This window comes from Stegodyphus dumicola, chromosome 8, assembly GCF_044657685.1.
Source record: "Stegodyphus dumicola isolate Sdum_Otavi_A_Nest chromosome 8, ASM4465768v1".
Classification (NCBI taxonomy): domain Eukaryota; kingdom Metazoa; phylum Arthropoda; class Arachnida; order Araneae; family Eresidae; genus Stegodyphus; species Stegodyphus dumicola.
The window spans coordinates 124038964-124060590 of record NC_140775.1 but is presented as its reverse complement, the minus strand read 5'-3'; the positions used below and the strand labels follow the sequence as shown (position 1 = coordinate 124060590).

The 21627-nt window shown below is 33.5% G+C and overlaps 1 protein-coding gene across 1 annotated transcript in view; it reads left to right on the top strand.

Annotated features, from left to right (window-relative positions):
• LOC118191390 (ubiquitin-conjugating enzyme E2 S) overlaps positions 1-21328 on the top strand; it is a 30993-nt gene extending 9665 nt beyond the window's left edge. The window contains exons 3-4 of the mRNA XM_035362189.2: positions 10442-10632; positions 20834-21328. Coding sequence (XP_035218080.1) covers positions 10442-10632; positions 20834-21142 — 500 coding nt within the window. The 3' untranslated portion in view covers positions 21143-21328. The remainder of the gene's footprint in view (positions 1-10441; positions 10633-20833) is intronic.
• Positions 21329-21627: the final 299 nt, after the last annotated feature.

Genomic DNA, 21627 nt, shown 5'->3' with positions numbered 1-21627 from the left:
TATGAAATGGAAAAACTGGCATTAGTGATTTCTAAGAAACAGTATAGCTGCCGCAAGATCTTCTTTGTTGGAGGGCCATAGATCCGATTTGATAAACTTCAGAACTGAGAAGAGTCTTTTCACGCTAACTCCAGTTGCTCTGAGGATAATTTCATTCTTAATGAATAGGAGGCTTTCTTTGCCTTTTTAATTTGTTCGTCATCCAAGAAAATTCGGTGTTTTAGATCTAAATATTGAACCCAGCAAGATCTCATTGTCTAGCAAACTAGTTTCTCTTTTCTGCATTGAAGAAATGATTCCTTCTGCAATAAACCCTCCATTTCAGAAAGAACAAACATCCCATTCTTCCATTCTCGCCTCTTGTGAATTCTTCAGATTGCAGCTTTTTAGTGGCTATATACGGTATAGAAAAAAAAAAAAAAAAAGATTCCAATTCTGCAAGATCATTCCACAGTCTTTCTGTTAGTGGTGAAACATTAGGGTTTGTCTACATCTTCTAAAGAAGTTCTTAATTCTAAAAACCTCTTTATCATCAAATATGTACTTCCTTATCATGTTGCTTGATCAACAATTGCTCCTTTTCGTGCTCGCTCCTAAGAATGGCATGAATTTATGAGTTCTTGCTGCTGTTGCTGCTTACCTAAATTTACCAGTGAGATTTGTAACTAAATGAATCAGTTTAATCACTTATGGCAAATATCACATCCATCCTCCTCCTTTATATTTATTTATTAATATATCAATAAAATAGAAAATAACTATTTATTAATGTATATAGTTCATAAATAAAAATAATAACTCGGCATGTCATTATTTTTTTTCAATTCATTTTAACCCTTTCGCAATGGCGCACCTTTGTTTAAGACGCTCGTGTGAGACGGAAAAGAATCGAAAGCAGTCGCCGAACAGGACGGAGGTTTTGCATTGCTAAGCCTATTTCTATAAAAAAAATCAAGGAAAAAAAAGTTTCACTTCTAGCATCGTAATATTTGGTATCATTTTCGATTATTACTTGAGCCCTTATATATGTTAAAATTAGCACTTAATAGCCTTTTTTTTTTTATCTTACATGAAAATTTACTTAAAAATTTGCTTATCTTGTAAAATAACTTTTGGAAGTGCTATTCAAATTATTCCAAAGTTTTCATTCATAAAATCCATCAATAAAGTTTAAAATTAATAAAACAACACAATAAAGACTATTTACAGTAAGAAGTAACAAAATTTACTATGAAGACTGTGGTAAATTTCGAAGAACGGAGAAGTATTATTTTCTAACTCTTTAGAAAATGAATCATCACTCTCATCTGCATTAGTAAATGGTTCATTAACCCTCTAAGCGGCAAGGCCGTATATATACAGCCTAGAATATTTTTTGTGATATCTGTAAGAATGTATATATACGTGCATATTAAAATATGTCAAAGAAATTAAGGCAATATATCAAAAGAAAACAAATCCAAGTATGAAATACTGTTATGTAGAGAAATTATCTGATAGCGTTATAAAAATTAGGTGAATGATTTTATGATTTATGGAAATCTTAATTTTTATTTGATTATGAATTATTTATTTTAAGGCTTTAATTTTGGGGAAAAACAGATGCTTCTGGAAATATTATTTAGTTTAAATGAATATTATTTATTTTCTTTTATTTGCAAATCTTGTACAAACTTTTATTCATTGTGAAAGAAGCAGGGAAAGGGAGGCAATTTTTTGCCAAGTCATGATTTCGCGCGCTTTGTCCTTTGGAATGTTCGAGAAAGAATTTTCATTGTTAGTTGACCTTAAGAGAGGAAAGTATGTGACAGAAAGGTCAAAGGTTGCTACTTGTCTTTCAATGTAAGTCATTCAGGTTTTTGGCGATTGAGGGTCCGGTTGTTGGCTAAGTGAAGAAGGGCGCACATGCGCGATCACCCTTATTTCCGCATTCAGGGGTTGAAAACGAAGATTTTGCCATAATTAAGGGGGCGATAAGTGAAGCCATAGTGGGAGCCTGCGTTTGTGAAGGAGACGAAGGAAATTCGAGTTGGATTCACACTTACTTTTTGACTGACTCTCGGACTGACTCGCTGATTTTCGGGCTTGCTGGACAAAAATGTAATTACGAAGAGAGATGTTTTCCGGCCGCGTTTGGTTAAGAGGCGAGACTCACTTACTCTTGGACTCGCTGATTTTCGGGCTTGCTGGACTTGTGGACGTTGCTCTTGAAAACTGGCTTGAAGGAAATTCGAGTTGGATTCTCTCTCTTACTGACTGGCGGGTGGAACTGACTTGGGACGTTACTCGTGAAGCTTGCTCTTGGGATGAGTAAGAACAGGCGAGCCGTAATTGCCTAGAAAAAAACGTTTCTGACCTGAAGCTGAAAACCCTCTTCCTTGCGGCGTGCTGGTAAAGAGGCGAAATTTGAACGAGTTATCTGCGTGTTGACATAGGACTTTCAGGACCAAGCGGATAGCCGTCCTGGGCAGCAGTGCTCCTGTTTCTGTTCTACAGTGGGAATTGGCGCCCACATTTTTAGAACCAGTGTCAAGATGAGCCCGGCCGACATCAACGCTTGATAAGATACGAGTCCTCCACGGCAAGATGTCCCCTCAAGATAAGTTTTATTTTTTTTGGTGTGTTTGAACTTTAGGCAAGTTTTTCAAAAACGTCCTTAGCAGTAAAAACAACGTTGAATCTAAAATTTAACTCTCAGGCCTTAAATTGTTTCCCTTTCCTTTGTTTTAAATTACCAGACAAACCCTAAGTTTTTTTATGAATTTAAATGAAAAGACTCTCAGATGAGGTTAAGATTTTTCTTATTGTGATGTAATTGAATAAACTGATATTTAATCTGGAACCTCTTATAGTATGTTTTCTTTATATATTTAATATGTTTTTCCTATATTTCTTGTATATGTTTTTCTTATGTTTCGATCCTCTCACAGCGCGGTCCCGGGATGCATTTTGTTTCACAACGCAAAAATGCTGTACACGTTTCACTATACGATCACTACCTTTCACGGCAAGTAGTTTCATATTTAACATTTAACATATAGGAATTTCAGATATAACATGGTACCCTGAAGTAAAGCTATTTAACCTTGGTGTCGAAACATTCTTATAACATTGGTGCCGTGAAGTAAGATTCATAACTTTATTTCCCGGCGTGAACTTAAGCAATTTAACATTTGGTGCCGTGACCTCTGCTTAGTGAAGGATCGAATCAGTAATTGATTTTGAATTTACCTATTTTTAGTAATTTACTGTTTTAATGAGGTTGTTAATACTAGAAGATAAATTTTGAGAATTTGTGTGAATTTCAGGAATTTTGGACTTTAACGTTAGGCAAACAGAATTGAACTTTAAAATTAGGAAAAATATATTTTTTAATGTAGCAGAGTAGGTACTGTACGTTCTTACTGTTGAAAATCCTTGAGTGTTTTCTAGATGTGTATTTTTGATTTTCGACGTACTGATTTATGATACAAGATGGAAAATGAATTATTTCACGATAATCCTATGCTATTTGTATATCCTTGTAACAAGTTTCGAGTGCTTGTCTTTAAAAACTGGACTCATTTTTTGAGCACTTCTAAGAGAAAGAGATTAAAGACTGTAATTATTTTACTGAATGAGACAAGCCATAGCTATGCGTAGCTAGAAATTTTTTTTTGTGTGTTTTTGCAAATTATTTAACCCAGAATCTTGTGAAATGTGTAATTGTGATGGGTAACGTTAGAGAAATTTTGATTTTTTGACTTAATTGAATAATATTTTGTGAAATGTATGTAATGTTTTCATGATTCTCTAGCGTAGTATATTATTGCTTTTTGATTTATAATGTTTTGTTATGATTCCAGTATATTGTGTAATGTGTTAGTAATTTAATTTAGTATTGAGCAATGAATTTATAAGTTCTTACGGCATAATGATACAAATGAATGAGTAAAAATTGAAGGTTATTTTTCAATTGCAAAATTCTGTTTTAAAATTAACATGGGTTAGATTTGGATTTTTGCCTGAGATCAGCAATAGTGATGTTTGCATACTTAATTTTTTTTGGATTGAATTCATCAGCTTGAGTGAAGTTCTAATTAGTTTAATGGGTCAGAGTAATTGAGATTAGTTATCTTCTGAGTTTTAAGTTTGTGAAAAGTTGTCAGGTGAGAATTGTTTAAACAGTAGAAATTGAGTTAGTCTTGTGAATTGTAGAAAGTGAATTTTAATGAGAATTTGGTGACAACGGGAATTTGTTTTGTGAAAATGTTTGAAATAAGTTTGAGAAGATTAGTTACTTATGCTCTGTACTCATGTGTGGGAATTTTCTGTTGATTACAAGTAGTTTGTCTTGAATTTGCTAGTGAATCGTAATAGATTTGATTTGAGTTACTGAATTTTCTTTCTTGGTTGGACTTGTTGCTGAATTTCGGGTTAATTCTTGTTTTGGCTTAAGTTTTGTATTTGAATTGGTAGTATCAAGATAGTTGTATCAGGTTTTTGTTTTGTTTTTGGTGGTTACTGCCAAGGTCCGTAAAATGTAAGTTCTCTGATGTTTAGTTTTTGTGAAAGAATTGAGATTTCCGTGGTTATAGGAAAATGGTAGAATTTGAGTTGTAGAATTGATTTGTGAGATATTTAGAGATTTTTGAGTTATGAGTATTTTTTTTTTTTTTAGTTTAGCACTTTTGAGAACTTTGCATTTGTTGCTTGCAGTTAAGTCTTGCGTGAAGTTGTAATGTCCTGAAAGCTCGTTTTCTTGTAAATACTTGCACTTCATGGTGGCTCTTGACCTCTTACACCGGGGCAAACAGGAACTTGTTATCTGAGAAAGCTATTGTTGTATCTTTTTCATTGTGTTGGTTCAGAATTGTAACATTTCAGTCAGCGCACTTTTCCGAGATAAGAGATCTTATGTTCTCTTTCAACGTGTCTGGAGGTTTGCTTGATAAGTAAAGTTTCAGTCTGTCATTTATAATACAGCGCTTTTCTCAGCTTACGTGGACGCGGTAAAGAGTTACTTTGTTTCTTTTGTTTGGGTGGAGGTGTTGCTGAAGGCTGCTACTTAGGTTACTATACAACGTTTTGGAAGAGTCTGATGCAGAATAGATCTCAGCTTTTGCCTAAAATTGGGGGGTTGTTTTGAACACTTTTTTGATTTGTGATATTTTATTTAGTGTTCTAGTAACGTGCTTCAGTCCAGCTTTGATTGATTTCTTTGACTAGTTGAATTTTTTTTTTTTTTTTTTTTTTTTGTGGACTTAATGGATCTTTAGAATTACTGAATTTTTTTTTGTTGTCTTACTAAGGGGACTTAAGTTTGGTGTTGTTACTCACTAGTGTTTACCGTGAGGTTTGAAATTTTTAGCGACACTTCACTCAGCTGGTTGATTTTTTTTGGTTTGATTTGAATTACAGTGAAATACTTTTGGCTTGATATGGTTTAACATAATGACTATTTGTGTATTTGTTTAGGTATTGCAGTTTAAAATTTTTGTTTAAGTATCACTGATCTCAATGTTTATTTGAATTACGTACGAAATTTTTACAGTTTAATTGTATTTTCATTTTATGTCTATATGTGTATCTTGGTAGTATTTATAAATTTTTGGCCAAACGTTATTTTGTACATGCATTAGGTTGTATTATTATTATTATTTTGTGTGTGTCTTGTATAAAGTTCTAATTGGTATTTGCACAGCGTATTCATTATGTTAATTCTAGGAATTGATTTTGGTTGAATTGAATTTTTGGACAATCACGTTTTCCTTCTTTCTGATTTTTTTTTGTGTGGGGTATTTTCGGCTGGTTCCGAGGTTCCATGTGTTGTAACATTCTTTTCTTTTCTAATGCTGGGCCCTGATCAGGCCGCTTCTGTTCTTAGACGTGATTGTTTGGGATTCATTCCTGGAAGTTATTCAATTTCGTAGTACTTAGGGGGTCTTTACTCTTTGTTTGAATACGTTCATGTGACATATTTTATTTGGAATTGTTTGAATTATTAGTGTGTTTATTTTCTCAGGAATGTATTTTATGTATCTGCGGCGCGTTGATTATCTTATTTTTTTTTTTTTTTTTTTTTTGTGTTGTGAGCAATTGGATTAGATTATTTCTTTCTTCGGGTGTGTGTATCCGAACACATTCAGTAGCTTATCTATCGTAAGGGAAAAATTGAAAGATAAAGTCTTCAACTTTTAAAGAGTGATTGTTCTTCCTTGGTCGAAGGTGAGACGTAGGAGGGTGAAATCTGGTTTCTTTTAAGGTCAAGTTTCTCTACTAAGGAGTATTGTGGTGCTGAGTTCACATTCCGGGGTTGGTTGCTTTCATTTTCTCGCGTTGAAGGCTGCAGGGGGGAGTTGCTAACACAATGATTTCTAACTACAGGGTTTTCCCTCGATTGCATTGACAACTCCGTACTCATTTAATGTACTCCATGATTGTGCTCAGCAGAAATTGTCACAATAGTAGAATGTGCTCGACCTCAGGTGAAATTGTTTACATTAATGGACTGAAAGAGAATGAATAGATAAATAAACGTTCAGGAATGTGGCCAAACAGAGACTGCAACACTAGTGTGATGTAATGAACTGAAAAAAAAAAGAGAAATTCTTTTTGTCATTATTGATTGATCTTAGACATATTTTGTTTGTGTTTAACGCCTTATTTTTATTTTTTCTGTATGTGTTCTGAATATTTCTAGGTAATTAATTAAGTGATTTAATTGATGTTTTTGATTAATTATTTTTGATGATCTTCCTTGAGTATTTTAATTAGTAATTGCTTTGATTAATCTTCTTGTTTCCTTGCACATTTTGGACTTGAAATTTAATGTGTCAGTAACGTCACTGTTACCAAGGAGTCGTGTGAAATATTGTTACATTATGTTATCCTTTAGCCTTATTACACAGTATGAGTCATGGTATTTCAAGAAGTGTCTGTCTGCTAAATTTTGGTAAACCAAAATTTAATTCCTTAGGGGAAAGGAATGTTATGTAGAGAAATTACCGGATAGCGTTATAAAAATTAGGTGAATGATTTTATGATTTATGGAAATCTTAATTTTTATTTGATTATGAATTATTTATTTTAAGGCTTTAATTTTGGGGAAAAACAGATGCTTCTGGAAATATTATTTAGTTTAAATGAATATTATTTATTTTCTTTTATTTGCAAATCTTGTACAAACTTTTATTCATTGTGAAAGAAGCAGGGAAAGGGAGGCAATTTTTTGCCAAGTCATGATTTCGCGCGCTTTGTCCTTTGGAATGTTCGAGAAAGAATTTTCATTGTTAGTTGACCTTAAGAGAGGAAAGTATGTGACAGAAAGGTCAAAGGTTGCTACTTGTCTTTCAATGTAAGTCATTCAGGTTTTTGGCGATTGAGGGTCCGGTTGTTGGCTAAGTGAAGAAGGGCGCACATGCGCGATCACCCTTATTTCCGCATTCAGGGGTTGAAAACGAAGATTTTGCCATAATTAAGGGGGCGATAAGTGAAGCCATAGTGGGAGCCTGCGTTTGTGAAGGAGACGAAGGAAATTCGAGTTGGATTCACACTTACTTTTTGACTGACTCTCGGACTGACTCGCTGATTTTCGGGCTTGCTGGACAAAAATGTAATTACGAAGAGAGATGTTTTCCGGCCGCGTTTGGTTAAGAGGCGAGACTCACTTACTCTTGGACTCGCTGATTTTCGGGCTTGCTGGACTTGTGGACGTTGCTCTTGAAAACTGGCTTGAAGGAAATTCGAGTTGGATTCTCTCTCTTACTGACTGGCGGGTGGAACTGACTTGGGACGTTACTCGTGAAGCTTGCTCTTGGGATGAGTAAGAACAGGCGAGCCGTAATTGCCTAGGAAAAAACGTTTCTGACCTGAAGCTGAAAACCCTCTTCCTTGCGGCGTGCTGGTAAAGAGGCGAAATTTGAACGAGTTATCTGCGTGTTGACATAGGACTTTCAGGACCAAGCGGATAGCCGTCCTGGGCAGCAGTGCTCCTGTTTCTGTTCTACAGTGGGAATTGCCGCCCACATTTTTAGAACCAGTGTCAAGATGAGCCCGGCCGACATCAACGCTTGATAAGATACGAGTCCTCCACGGCCAAGATGTCCCCTCAAGATAGGTTTTATTTTTTTTGGTGTGTTTGAACTTTAAGCAAGTTTTTCAAAAACGTCCTTAGCAGTAAAAACAACATCGAATCTAAAATTTAATTCTCAGGCCTTAAATTGTTTCCCTTTCCTTTCTTTTAAATTACCAGACAAACCCTAAGTTTTTTTATGAATTTAAATGAAAAGACTCTCAGATGAGGTTAAGATTTTTCTTATTGTGATGTAATTGAATAAACTGATATTTAATCTGGAACCTCTTATAGTATGTTTTCTTTATATATTTAATATGTTTTTCCTATATTTCTTGTATATGTTTTTCTTATGTTTCGATCCTCTCACGGCGCGGTCCCGGGATGCATTTTTTTTCACAACGCAAAAATGCTGTACACGTTTCACTATACGATCACTACCTTTCACGGCAAGTAGTTTCATATTTAACATTTAACATATAGGAATTTCAGATATAACATGGTACCCTGAAGTAAAGCTATTTAACCTTGGTGTCGAAACATTCTTATAACATTGGTGCCGTGAAGTAAGATTCATAACTTTATTTCCCGGCGTGAACTTAAGCAATATAACAATACCAGGAGAGTTTTTACATTGAAATCAAAAAAAAAAAAAAAAAAAGTTCTCATAGTAGTTTTGGGAAATTTGTGCTTTCTTAGCGAAAACCCTGTCCGCTCAGAGGGTTAACCATACAAGTATATTCTTCCTCTGATAAATAGCGCCTTCCCGCCATAATAGACTGGAGATGAGGCTTTCTGAAATAAAAAGAGAAGAAATGGAAATATATCTGAAGGCAATGCAAAACGTAGCAGAGCTTCACATAGTAAACCTAAAAGACCGTATATAGTAGAGGGAAAAAATAGAATAAAAAAAGGAATTGGATATAAATCAGAGACTCGAGTGTCGGTCTTAGCACACAGCGATTTAAAGAGCCCATCTCTGTTTACGTTCCCCCCCTCCCCCATGCTCTCAACAGGTGATGAGTAAAATACCAAAGTCAGGCAGAATATATCAAACTCAAGGTTAGGAACATAAAACTGCATTAATTTCAAAAGTAATGGGCACAGGATGCCATCTAGTGGCCTTCAGAAAAACGTTCTAGCTTAAAATGCATATACGCATCACCCGTCCTCTGAATGCAATGCGTGGATGGGATGCCCGGCTGTAATAGACGTTCTTAGGAATGCTTATATGGGACACACATCCTGAAAGGGTTAATTTCATTTCAAATTCAAACTGTCCATCAAAAAAGGAGTTGGAATCTTGTTTTTAGTGACTCCAGCTCAGATTCCTTTTACCCCAAAATTTGCCTGAATCCACAGCCCTGGTTTTTAAAGTTAAAAAGTTGAAAATAAAAATGGATTCTTTTAATTTTTAAATATATACAGGTGATAAGCATCATGAACTTGTTTATCCAAACTAATTAGAGCAGCATGATTTTGATTTTTGAGTAATCATGTCCAACTCAATAGGCAAGCCCTTATACATCATGTATCATACAACATCGTTATAAAATAGCATGCGTAAATATTTGTAGATTATTTCATGATGACCATGCTAGGAATTTTTTGTTAACTCGTAACACATCTGCAAAGCTGCTAATTCCACTGTATTCTTCCTATCCAACCTGAGTCCAAAATCAGTGTAACTATAAAAAGCAGGTGTGGGGATTCTTGTTGGAGCAAAAAAGGCATGTCACGTTTTAGGTGTGATGCAAGCGCTATCTATTGATAATCAAAACAATCCCCCCTATTGGTAGAACTTATATTAATTTTATAAAAGTTTATGATTTTTACCTTTTTAAAAAAAAATTGTCTCTGTGAAAGCAGTTTCTAATAGATATGTGTGAAAATTAATGGCATTTTTTTAAATGAACATCAACGTAAGAATATTATGAAATTAAAAGCTCATAATTATCTCATAAATAACCCTAAGTTACTAATATAAAGCCTTCCCCCCCCTGGAATACTGTCAACATCACTGTAGTCCACTAATAAATGTGCTCACAAGATTACCTAGCTTTTCATTTGCCATGTTTTGTAGGTTGATTTGTTTTATCTTCATTTCTTGAAGTTTATTCCATGCTAAATTATGCATGTACCCAAAGACCTATTTTGTATCCAAAAGTCTACTAAAATTGTGTTATAATATTTTAGGAAATTTTCATAAAATTTTGTATCCTTCTCTAATTAAAGCATTTAATCTTTGTTAAATTTGTAACATGTTCTTTTATTTATCCTTTTTGTATGAATGTATCATTTTTATTCCCAGGGGTTTCCCATATTTGTCATTTAGTATACTTTTATGTATGGTTTGTAACACAGTAAATTTTTGCTAATACAAAATAGCTGGAACTCCCTATGCTGAAGGTCTGTTTCGTGTGCGTTTGATTCTCGGCAAGGATTTTCCTTCTTCCCCTCCTAAAGGATATTTTGCCACTAAAATTTTTCATCCTAATGTTGCAAGAAATGGCGAAATTTGTGTAAACACACTAAAAAAGGACTGGAAACCGGATCTGGGTCTCAAGCACATTCTGCTAGTAAGTTTTTGCTCTTTACCATTATTAAAAATGGGATTTTTGGTTAAAAATTTTTTATGTTAAAATCATGAGATACCTAAATAAAACCAATGTATGTTTAACTTAATGCTTATTTTTAATATTCATTTGTAAACATTTTTTATTAAAATCTCTTGTCTTTGTTTCATTCGTAAGGCTTCAAATATCAAGGAAATTCTCTTTTAGCAGCAGCTTACCTTTGCTATGAATAATTTATAATTGTTTATAGTACATTAAGAAATCTTAAAGTTTACATAATTTTGCAGGATTTGTGTAAATAACAGGTTATTAGAATATTTGAAAGCTTAATTGCAGTAAAGTTTGGGAAATGCTGAATACGTGAAAATTCCGGGCTCTGAAATTATAAAAATAGTCGTTTTGTTTTTTACCAGCTTGAATATTGAAAGTCTACACTTAAAATTATATAAGATCACTAGACAGTGCCCTGTGTTCACACTTTTAATACTGCGCGCTTCTTTTCATCACTGCAGTTATGTTTTTAATCCATTCAAATTTATTCATTTATTGTTTGGAAATATTTTTACACTAAACACTACAACTTTTTCAGTTCCTGAATTAAAAAAAATTAATTAATCAGTATTAATCACTACAACCTTTTATATCCGTTGAACTGAAATTAAAACTTAATTTTTTACCAGCTTGAATATTGAAAGTCTACACTTAAAATTATATAAGATCACTAGACAGTGCCCTGTGTTCACACTTTTAATACTGCGCGCTTCTTTTCATCACTGCAGTTATGTTTTTAATCCATTCAAATTTATTCATTTATTGTTTGGAAATATTTTTACACTAAACACTGCAACTTTTTCAGTTCCTGAATTAAAAAAAATTAATTAATCAGTATTAATCACTACAACCTTTTATATTCGTTGAACTGAAATTAAAACTTAATTTTTTGGTGGATAATATTTGGAGATCCATTTGGTTTTGTAATTCAAGTAATTTGGGGTTTTCCCCCCTTTTACGAATTATTCATTTTTTACTGCATCATATTTAATGCTACATATTATCAGTTTTTAATAATTACAAGTTTCAAATTTATAGTTAATCTTATTTTATTACTTAACTCAATAGTTCCCAAACTGTGCTCCGTGGCACCCAGAGGAGTCTCTGCCTCCTCACAAGGGTGCTGCGAAATATTGTGAAAAGCTAAAAATATCTACATTTTTTTTGTGTGGTTTGATTTTACCTGACTTTGTATAAAAATAAAAGAATGTTGCGCAGAGTAGTTCTGCTAACATGAGTTGCCAATGCTGTGCCTTCTCGATCGGATTATATAAATGCACTATAACTCACAACAGTGTAATCTGAGAATATGTACAAAGTTAGAATGGCCTTTTCATGACTCATTCCGTAAAACGAAACCATGGACTTTTCTTCCTATTGTTGCTAAAGTTAAGTCATCGTGTCATTTGATTTGGTTTTATGTGTACTGACTTTCAGAGGTTGAGTCGAAAAGCCACCATTTTCATTCAGGTCTGATTTCCTGTGATTTATGCTTGTCACAGAAACATCAGTCAGATCAGCAGCAAAAGTAACATTTTCATGGCCAGACTTATTGGGAAAATGCTCCTGTAATTTAACAAAAACATTCATAATTATAATGCGGCCACCATAACAATTGTTTTCTTCTCCAGGTCAGTGAATTAATGAATGCTTTAATTGCTTTACTTTTTGAGAGTGGGGCAAGGTCGGGGTTGCTAGAATTTGTAGTTTGATCATGAATGCCAAAATGGGAATTTCTTCCTACTAGTCTTCAAATAGTTGACAGGATATTAGCAAATTTTTAAATAAAAAGCTAGATGCAATGTAATCTATTGTTTCACATATATTTATCATTGTATTCTCTTCGCTCAACAATATTTATATTTCATAGTATAATTTTTGCAATATGATATCTCTAATTTGTAGAACTATATTCTTCGACCAATATATACACTTTCTACTATATCCAATGCTCTCAGCTTAGATTGATTGGTAATATAGATAGGTCGAGGTGTGTAGACCCTTTGCGATAGATTTGGACTGTTCCTTAAGATCTTGCAGAAAGCATATAAGCAAGCTTTGCCTGCTTGATTCAATCAGTCAGTTTATAATCTAGGTTTAGTTAAATTAAACTCAGTGCTTCATATAAAAAAATCAGTGATATAAATTAGTTCATGTGGTATAGTTAGTGTTATATTACTTCTTGTTTGTTTGTCTTTGGTAAATAGTTTTGTGATTTTGTTCCCTTGTACCAATTTTTGAATTGATGGACCAATTTTTCAACAGTAATAAACAGAGATAGAAGATAGCACAGATAAAGAACGTATGTCTTCAACCAGTAGCAAGACTGTGAAGAAACAAAAATACAGTATATATGATTATGATTATTTAGAGTTTGGTTTTACCTCAACAGAAATGAAGGGTAAAGAGAAACCACAATGTGTATTGCGTATAGACATTTTGGCAGCAGAATATAGGCTTCTAAAGGAATTAAAGCTCCATTTAGAATGCATTATTCATACAGAAGTACTTGTGCCAAAGCATCCGAGTCCTGCTGAAAAACTGTGAGAGGACGTAGGATTCAAACACTTGTCCTTATTATGTTAGTGTACGAGGGATCTCTTGTAGTAACAGTTTATTACATACCTTTGAATTGTGGCAAGAAATTTTTATTTTCATTAAAGAAGGATAAAAAGATGCCGAAGATTTTGCTGATGCCATTTTTTAAATAAAACTGGCATATTTATGCAAGATTTTTGAAAAGCTGAATTCTTTTAATCTCTCTCTGCAGGGAAAAAGTGCACGTTTTGAAATCGATGGGAAAAGTGTCAACTTTTATTTTTTTAAAAAAATCAAACTGTTGAGAAAGAAATTGGATATAGATGCAGGCAAAGATTGTTTTTTAGTATTGCAACAATTTTTTTATGTCAAATGAACTTGATCTTTAACAAATATTTTAAAAAAATAAATAAAATTTAATAATGGTCATGTAAATCTAAAAAAATGAGTTCAAGCATCCAGTTTTGCTGCGAGTAAAAATAATTCTGTATTCGTTATCCTCAAAATTACAGATTTCTGTTCTAACATTGTATTTGTTAAAATTCTTATACAGGTTGATTATGGGATAGAAGTTATGGAATAAATTTTAAGGTGTAGCAAAGCACGCTACAGCAGTAATTTTTTATACATAAATGTATGGATGGGTTGCAGTGGCACATTGAAGAATAAACAAGAAAGAAAGGAGATTTAAATTGTTGATTGGCGCTACTTTAACCCTCTGAGCGGTCAGGGTTTTCGCTGAGAAAGCTCAAATTTCCCAAATCTCCTATGAGAACAAATTGTTTTTTTGATTTTAACGTAAAAACTCTCCTGGTATTTCAGACCTGGATTTGTGTACTTTTGATACATTGCCTTAACTTCCTTGACATATTTTAATATGCATGTATGTATACGTTCTTACAAATATCACAAAAAAATATTCCTCTAAGGGGCACCCTTAGAGGGTTAAATAATATTTATAATAATTGCTCAGAATTGCATCCACTAGCAATAATAGTACATTTTGTGCACAATTAATACTGTACTGTTTGCTGATAAAGGATAAAGTGGCTGAACTTCAGAATTTATGACTGTATTGTTATTCATGGTAGGAGACTATCAATGCTAAGAAAGCAGATAGGCTTCTAAAGTATGAAGCTGTAAGTGGAACAACAAAGCAGCATTATGGATCTGTCGGAACATTTTTCTCAGTAGATGAATGCCAGATCACAAAATATTTCAGAAGATTACTCGCCAACTCTGTGAAACTGCTTCCTTCAACATCAGTAGGCAGGAAACAGGTCAACAAAAGCTATACATCTAGATGTGAATGATTTTATCTTGAACCTTATGAAAGATGGACCTCCTACAAGTGCATGAGCTATTACACATGATACGAGTCAACCCATTTGGAGGATGTTAAACAAAGAACAATTGTGCCCATTTCTTTTTCAGAGAACTTTACCAAATAGAAACCAGAAACCTTTGAAAACAGAATATACCCCATGTGTGTGGGATTCTGAAAAGGTTTTTCCAAAAAGAAGTGCATTGCAATTGTACTTCCTAACTCATATGCTGTTCTGAGATAATTTTTGGGAATGAATATGTGTGCATGGTTGTCTTGTTTCGGCAGGTGTTATGAATGACTTTCTTATTGGTTCATATCTACTTACAGCAAAGCTCAATGGCAGATGTTAGGATAATTTTCTGGAAGAGGTTTTACTAGAATTCCTCTTGAATGTCCACTTTCTGTTCGTAATCAACTAGGATTTCACCATCAGTGGTTGCAATTAGCTGAATGGTAATTTTGGGGCACAATGAATTAGCCATGTTGGCCAATGTAACTATGGCATAAGTATACTTAATTTGGCCTCGTACATCGGTGGTCCTTCATGTCATGTTGTGGCGAAATAAATACACTTCTTTAATTCTAATTCTACTTTATGAGGCAAATTATGTATACAAATAATATTTACAGATTTGTTGGATTTACATGATAACTGATTTAATACCACTCCTCTACATCACTACACTCTCCACTCTCTCAGCTGAAACTCATTAAATTAACTATACATACGGGCGTTGCAGCACCTTCTAACTTTCTTTTCAGCACTCCACAGCTGTACTCTTTAATAAGAGTACATAATAATATTAACATTAATTAACAAGGCTTAATGCTAAATAGTATGACATAACAATGAATATATAAATTATAATAGTAACTATAATAACTTGCATCAAAAACGTGAATGATACACTATAATTAAATGAACATAATAATCAATAATATGAACAATATAAAACTCCAAATGATGTCAAATGTCCTAAATTAAATTTCAAAAGAATATAGAAGCTGGATAGATTTTCTGAACTGTCCTTTTGATGTGCGAATGATGCACCCTCGTATATATCCATCTCTTCCCACAACTCCCATATCCCAGAGTAGCTTGGATTAGTTTGGTTCTTCTATCAACACAACATCTCCAGTCTTAAGGTTACGCTCAGTTGAAGGATTAGCAAAGCTATGTGTGCTTCTAAGGTATAAATGTTGCTCTTTCCACTTGATCCATGTTAATTTTAAGAGCTTAGATTGGTAAAACTTCTGCCTAGTTAAACATTTTTGTCTGACACCTTGTTGAAAATTTCCAAAAAATATTCAGGAAAGTTAAATGTGTCATGTCCTGGTAGTAAAAGCTGTGAAGGTGTGAGCGGATGAGGTTTACCCAGCTCATTGCTCTTGTATGGTAAGGGCCTATTGTGTAACACACACTCGAGTTCAGTTAATATTGTGGAAAGCTCTTCAAGAGTCAGTCCTTCTTAAGATTTTCTTCAAAGGTTCTTTGATGCTTCTCATTAAATGCTCCCAGAAGCCTCCCCAACATGGGGGAATGCTTAGGGATGAATTTTCATATAATTTCTTTGGATGTCAGAAAATCTCGTACACTAAGCTCTATGCTGACTCTTTTAAATCTCTTAATTATTTCACATGTGCTGCGGAAATTCTTGGCATTATCTGAATAACTCTCCTTGCAGCTCTCTCTTCTAGCTAAAAAACATCTTCATGAAAGAATGAAACTTTTTGCTGAGATATCTGAAACCACTTTAATGTGTACAGCACGAGTGAGTGGTGGCGTGTGTAAATAAGGCTATGTACACCTTTTTGTGGATCTCCGCCTTTTCTCTAACAGTAAACGCTCTAGTTAATTCAATATCGACTACTGTGAAATGATTACTTTGAACTGCATGATCTCTTGGTAACTGACCTGTTAGCTCTTTGGCGGGCTTCACTGCAAACATTTTACACACCGTTAATAATTTTCTTTATTACTTGTCTTCCTTTAGGTATCCAAAATTTATTCCCAACTTCAGACATTGTTGCCATAACTCCTGAATGGAATAATTTTATGTGTTCACTAAATATCATTAGTTCAGTGAACTATGGCAGTATAATAGTATGTTTTTCGTCGTCTATTAATTTCTGCCTGTTCCAAATGACCTCTGACATGCAAAATATGTCTACTGACCAGATATGGTGCTAAACTGTAAAGCTTCCGATCAAGTGTTATTAGATTATTCCTCTCTAGTTGTTGAATATCTGAAAAATAATTCTCTGTACTATTTTATCCAAGAAGATCCAAGATCTGTTGCATCCAAGAAGCTGAGGCCAATACTGCAAGAGGACATTCTTTCACAGGTTCATTTTCTTAGCTTGTCGACAAACTGCTTTACTCAAGCTGTAGCTCTCAACAATTTTTCCAGACAGCTGAACTTGGTAATATTTAATACAGTTTTGTCTTACTGGAACAGTCACATGAACATAAATCCTTAAACATTCCAAATTTTGAGTATCACTTTCTACTTTAAACTTCTGCTCAGGCCACTGATCTTCAGAATTTTTCAAGCATGATGAACCATGTTACCAATTATTATCCTTCATCAATGCATATGCTGTTTCACCATGAGTTAACTTATCTGCTGCGTATACTGACACTGGACAGTATTTCCACTTATCAGGCGAAGTACAGTCTTGCATTTCTGCAACTCTATTCGACATGAACTACTTCCACTCACATGCTGACCCCTTTATCCACCACAAGCAAATTTCTGAGTCCATCCACAGAACTAACTTACCTATCAAATCCTGAAACATTTTCAATAAATATTTCCATAACCTAACTGCCACTACAGCTCCCATCAAATCCAACCTAGGGAGGAACAACTTTTTTAACAGCACTATCCTACTCTTTGACATCATAAACGACGTACATATCTCTGCTGTCTCATTCTTATATCTAAAATATGCCACCACTGACGTATCAAAAAAATAAATATGAACTTCAACTGAATGACCGTTACTTAGAACTTTTGCAAAGTAGTACCTCTCTATTTTCAACCTGTTTAAATTCCTTAACTTCAGTGCACCACTTTATCCATTTGTACTGTAACTCTTCTGGCAACTCTACATCCCAGTCCAAACCTCTTTCCCATATTTCCTGCATAAGTCTCTTAATTCACATTACAAATGGAGAAATAAATCCGACTGGATCAAACACCTTAGCTGCTATATTTAACACCAATCTTTTGCTATTTCTCAATGATTCTAAACTACTCAACAATTATGTAACATCTAGTCTCAAAATCATCCTCTTCCAAGTTCCACACGAAGCTTAACACTTCCAACAGGGTTCGTACGTATCATTAGGAATTTACTCAGTGTTTCGAGGAATAGTGAACTGAAGCTTGTTTCTTTTACTGTGCTTGTGCTTTTTGTGCATTTTTGTTGGTTTTATTTTGTTGCACATTTGTGTCACACAGGCTCTCTGCATGCAACATAGATTTGCAAATATTACATTTAACCCATTTCGCCTTCGAAATGTTTTTTTGTAATTTTTTTTAAAATTGCGCTTGCACTTGAATTGATCATATAATGCTTTGTGTTTCTCTGAAAGTCGCAGTCTTTTTAGAGGTGAGATGTAAGACAAAAGTCGCACATAATTTTCAACTCGTGTATTAAGCATCGTCGCTGATGCCATTTTCTGTTCAATTGGAGTAAAATTTTTACAATAATTGTCAGTATTTCTTTCACTGATTTTCGAAAGTGTTTGTTGATTGAGACCCAGAGTTAATGATTTTTTGCAAGCTTCTATTTCTTTCTTTAGAAATAACAATAAATCTGAAACTGTTGATTCTTTGCCGAAATTTTGCTCTCTACTAAATTGTAACACTAAATCTTGGTGTATACACTTATATAAAATAGGAAGTAATAGATTGCTGTAAGAATTAATATCTAATGTGTCTAAACTTCTAGTTTGAACCATTATTTCATCATACAATTTTCTTAATCTTGATACATCACTTGAACGAGGACATTCATATGTGCACTAACTAATATTTCTTTTTTTCCAAATCAGTACATTAAAATTTCGATGGCTTTTTTATAATTTTCTTCTATTAATGGCAATCCGCTTTTAGCTTTTGCAGCTGAACTGGTGAGTAAAGATCTTAAATAGTTAAATTTCTCAACATCTTGAAGTGTATTGTTTTTGTGAATGGCAGCTTTTAAGCCCAAAATTCAGTAAATTTACATAAATCACCACTGAAGGTTCTAAACTAATACGCGATAATTTAGTATTATAATTAGTTTTAATTTCAGAAACTTGTTGAGTTGTTTCGATTTTACCAACATTTGGAATGTATCTTCATCAATTTATATCTAATGATGGATTCGCTGTATTCTAAAAAATGCTCAATTTCTAATTCTTGCACAGTGCTTTGAGCATTAATAACTTCATCATATTTTAATGGACTATTTTCTCTAAATTAACACTGAAAGTGATTCCTGCAACAGCTCTATATTTGAATTTTTCATTTTGTAATTCGTCTTAAAGTTTCTTAATTAATTTTGTGACGCTGATTCGAACCAAACCACTAATTTTTCTATTTCGTTCAACAGTTTCTTCAAAACTCATTTTAATTTACAAAGATAAATAGCACCCTAATAGAAATTATATCACTCACTTTGCAGCTAGATGGCACCAAAAATGTATGGCATAAATATACTTAAGTTGACATCTACATCGATGGTTCTTCATGTCATGCTGTGGTGAAATAAATACACTTCCTTAATTCTAATTCTACTTTTAGATGCAAATTCTATCTATATACAAATAATATTTACAGATTTCTTGGATTTACATGATAGCTGATTTAATACAACTCCTCTACATCACCACACCCATCCATACTCTCCACTAAAACTTTTAATTAACTATACATATGGGCGGTGCAGTGCCCTCTAACTTTCTTAACAGTAGAGCTAATCCTTGTTGGGCATGAACCAGCTAATTAGCCATTCCTATCACCAACCACCCCAAATGTTTTTGCTTCTTTATAGGGTCATCTGAAAATGCCCTTGTTTATGAAGTTTACATCATCAGGGCCTTGTCACTTGAATATCATTGCAGCTGCATATAGGTGAGAAATACTTGGCATCTTTAAAACTGCATACCAGTCATTTCATCAATGTCATCAAACCTGTATTACTGTTGATGGATACAATTTTGAGGAATTATTTTTAATATTGCTGTAAAGAAGCACTTGTCAGCAAAGTCTGTAAGAAAGCAGTCAATCTTTCATATAAGTTTGTGCCCATATGTTTCCCTGTAGGAAAAACATTTGTGATAGTTTGCTCCCCCATCCCTTAAAGTTTGTCCTGAATAAGCTCCATCCGATGAGTTCTGAATCATTCTCTATACCTATTTTTCTAGTTTTAAGTAATTTAATTACTTTCCATCTCTTTTTAAGTATCAAAATATTGCTCTTAGTATATTTTATGATTGTTTATTCATAAATTTTACTTGGAAATTAAAATTTTTTTCCCCAAAAGTAAGAAATTAATATTGAAATAAATTACATGAAACTGCAGGTTGATTCTACGAAATTTAAATGTTATTGGAAATCTTTTGCAAAAAGTAACAAATAAATTGCATGAATATACAAAGTAATTCTAAAACATTTGTCCTCCCCCCAAAAAAAGTGTGAAAGCTTTTAAGTAAGGATACAGGGACTGAAATAAGCAGATTTTGTAATGGAATGTGTGTGGAAATGGTGCACTGAATTGTTGGAGAGCACTGCTGAGAGCAATAGGTGAAAGCAGTCTGTTAGTGTAAATCATCATTCCTAATGCAGATTTTGAGGTGTAAGTAGCCCAGACCAATATGCATTTTATCTGTGAAGTTGCAGGTGTAAACAGCAGCTGCTCAGATTCTGTGTAGATAATTTTCAAATAGTCAGCTTATTAACTGGGATCTATGCAAAAGTGAATATTGTATTACTGTAAGTGGTCTTGCCTTCCGACACCACCTATTGTATGTTTCTCTTGACTTATTATTTCCTTGTTGTTTATAACCTGTACATGTGCAATTTCTGAAAATATATTATAAAATCTGCTTATTTCAATTCCTTGTTTTACATTTCAGCTGGTCATATGCTAGCTGAAAATTCAAATCATTGTAGTTTTGATGGTATTTGCAAACTATAATTTTGTATATGTAAATTTTGAGCTTTTGTAAATTGTTTAATGTCGTTAGAAAAATATGATGGTTATTATTATTTATTTATTTTTAATTGTTATTAGACCATAAAATGTCTACTGATTGTGCCAAATCCAGAATCTGCCTTGAACGAAGAAGCTGGAAAGATGCTTCTTGAACGATATGACGATTATTGTGAAAGAGCTCGCATGATGACGGAAATCCATGCTCGACCACCCAAAAGTCCCAAAGAAGGTTTGGAGGAAGATCCACAATCATCTACCGGATCTAGTGCATCGAAAGGTGATGGTCCCACTGCAAAAAAACATGCAGGTGACAAGAACAAATTCAATGTGGAGAAGAAAAATCTCAAACTTTTAAAGGAAAAGAAAAGAACACTGAAAAGGTTATGATAAATGTCTGCCATCATCTATTTAAAATAAGAATATATCTAGTACAATGAATCATCAGACTTTTTCTTTTGTCATTCTGAATGAGTCACTTCTGCATTTAGAAAGACAAAATTTACTATTTGTATTCATTTGTGGAGGTGTCTTATCTATGTTCTGTACAGTATCATTAAATTTCAGTTTTATCTACTTCGGATATAATTTTCTGCTACATATTTTAGTATTTCCAATAGTGCCTTTGATGACAATACGAGTTAATGTGTTTGAAAGCACAAATATGGGTTTTAAATTATTAGTTATAGTGCAATTAATCGTGTTGAACATTTGCATAAAATATCTTCACATTCTTTTAGATAAATTTTCATGCTCTATTTAAAACATTTTTTCCTCCAAATTTTCAGATAGTTTTTATAAGTTATATTTTCTTCAGTTTTAATATAATAACATTTATAAAGTCTTTGAGTGTTTCAAATGTTAATAACTTCATA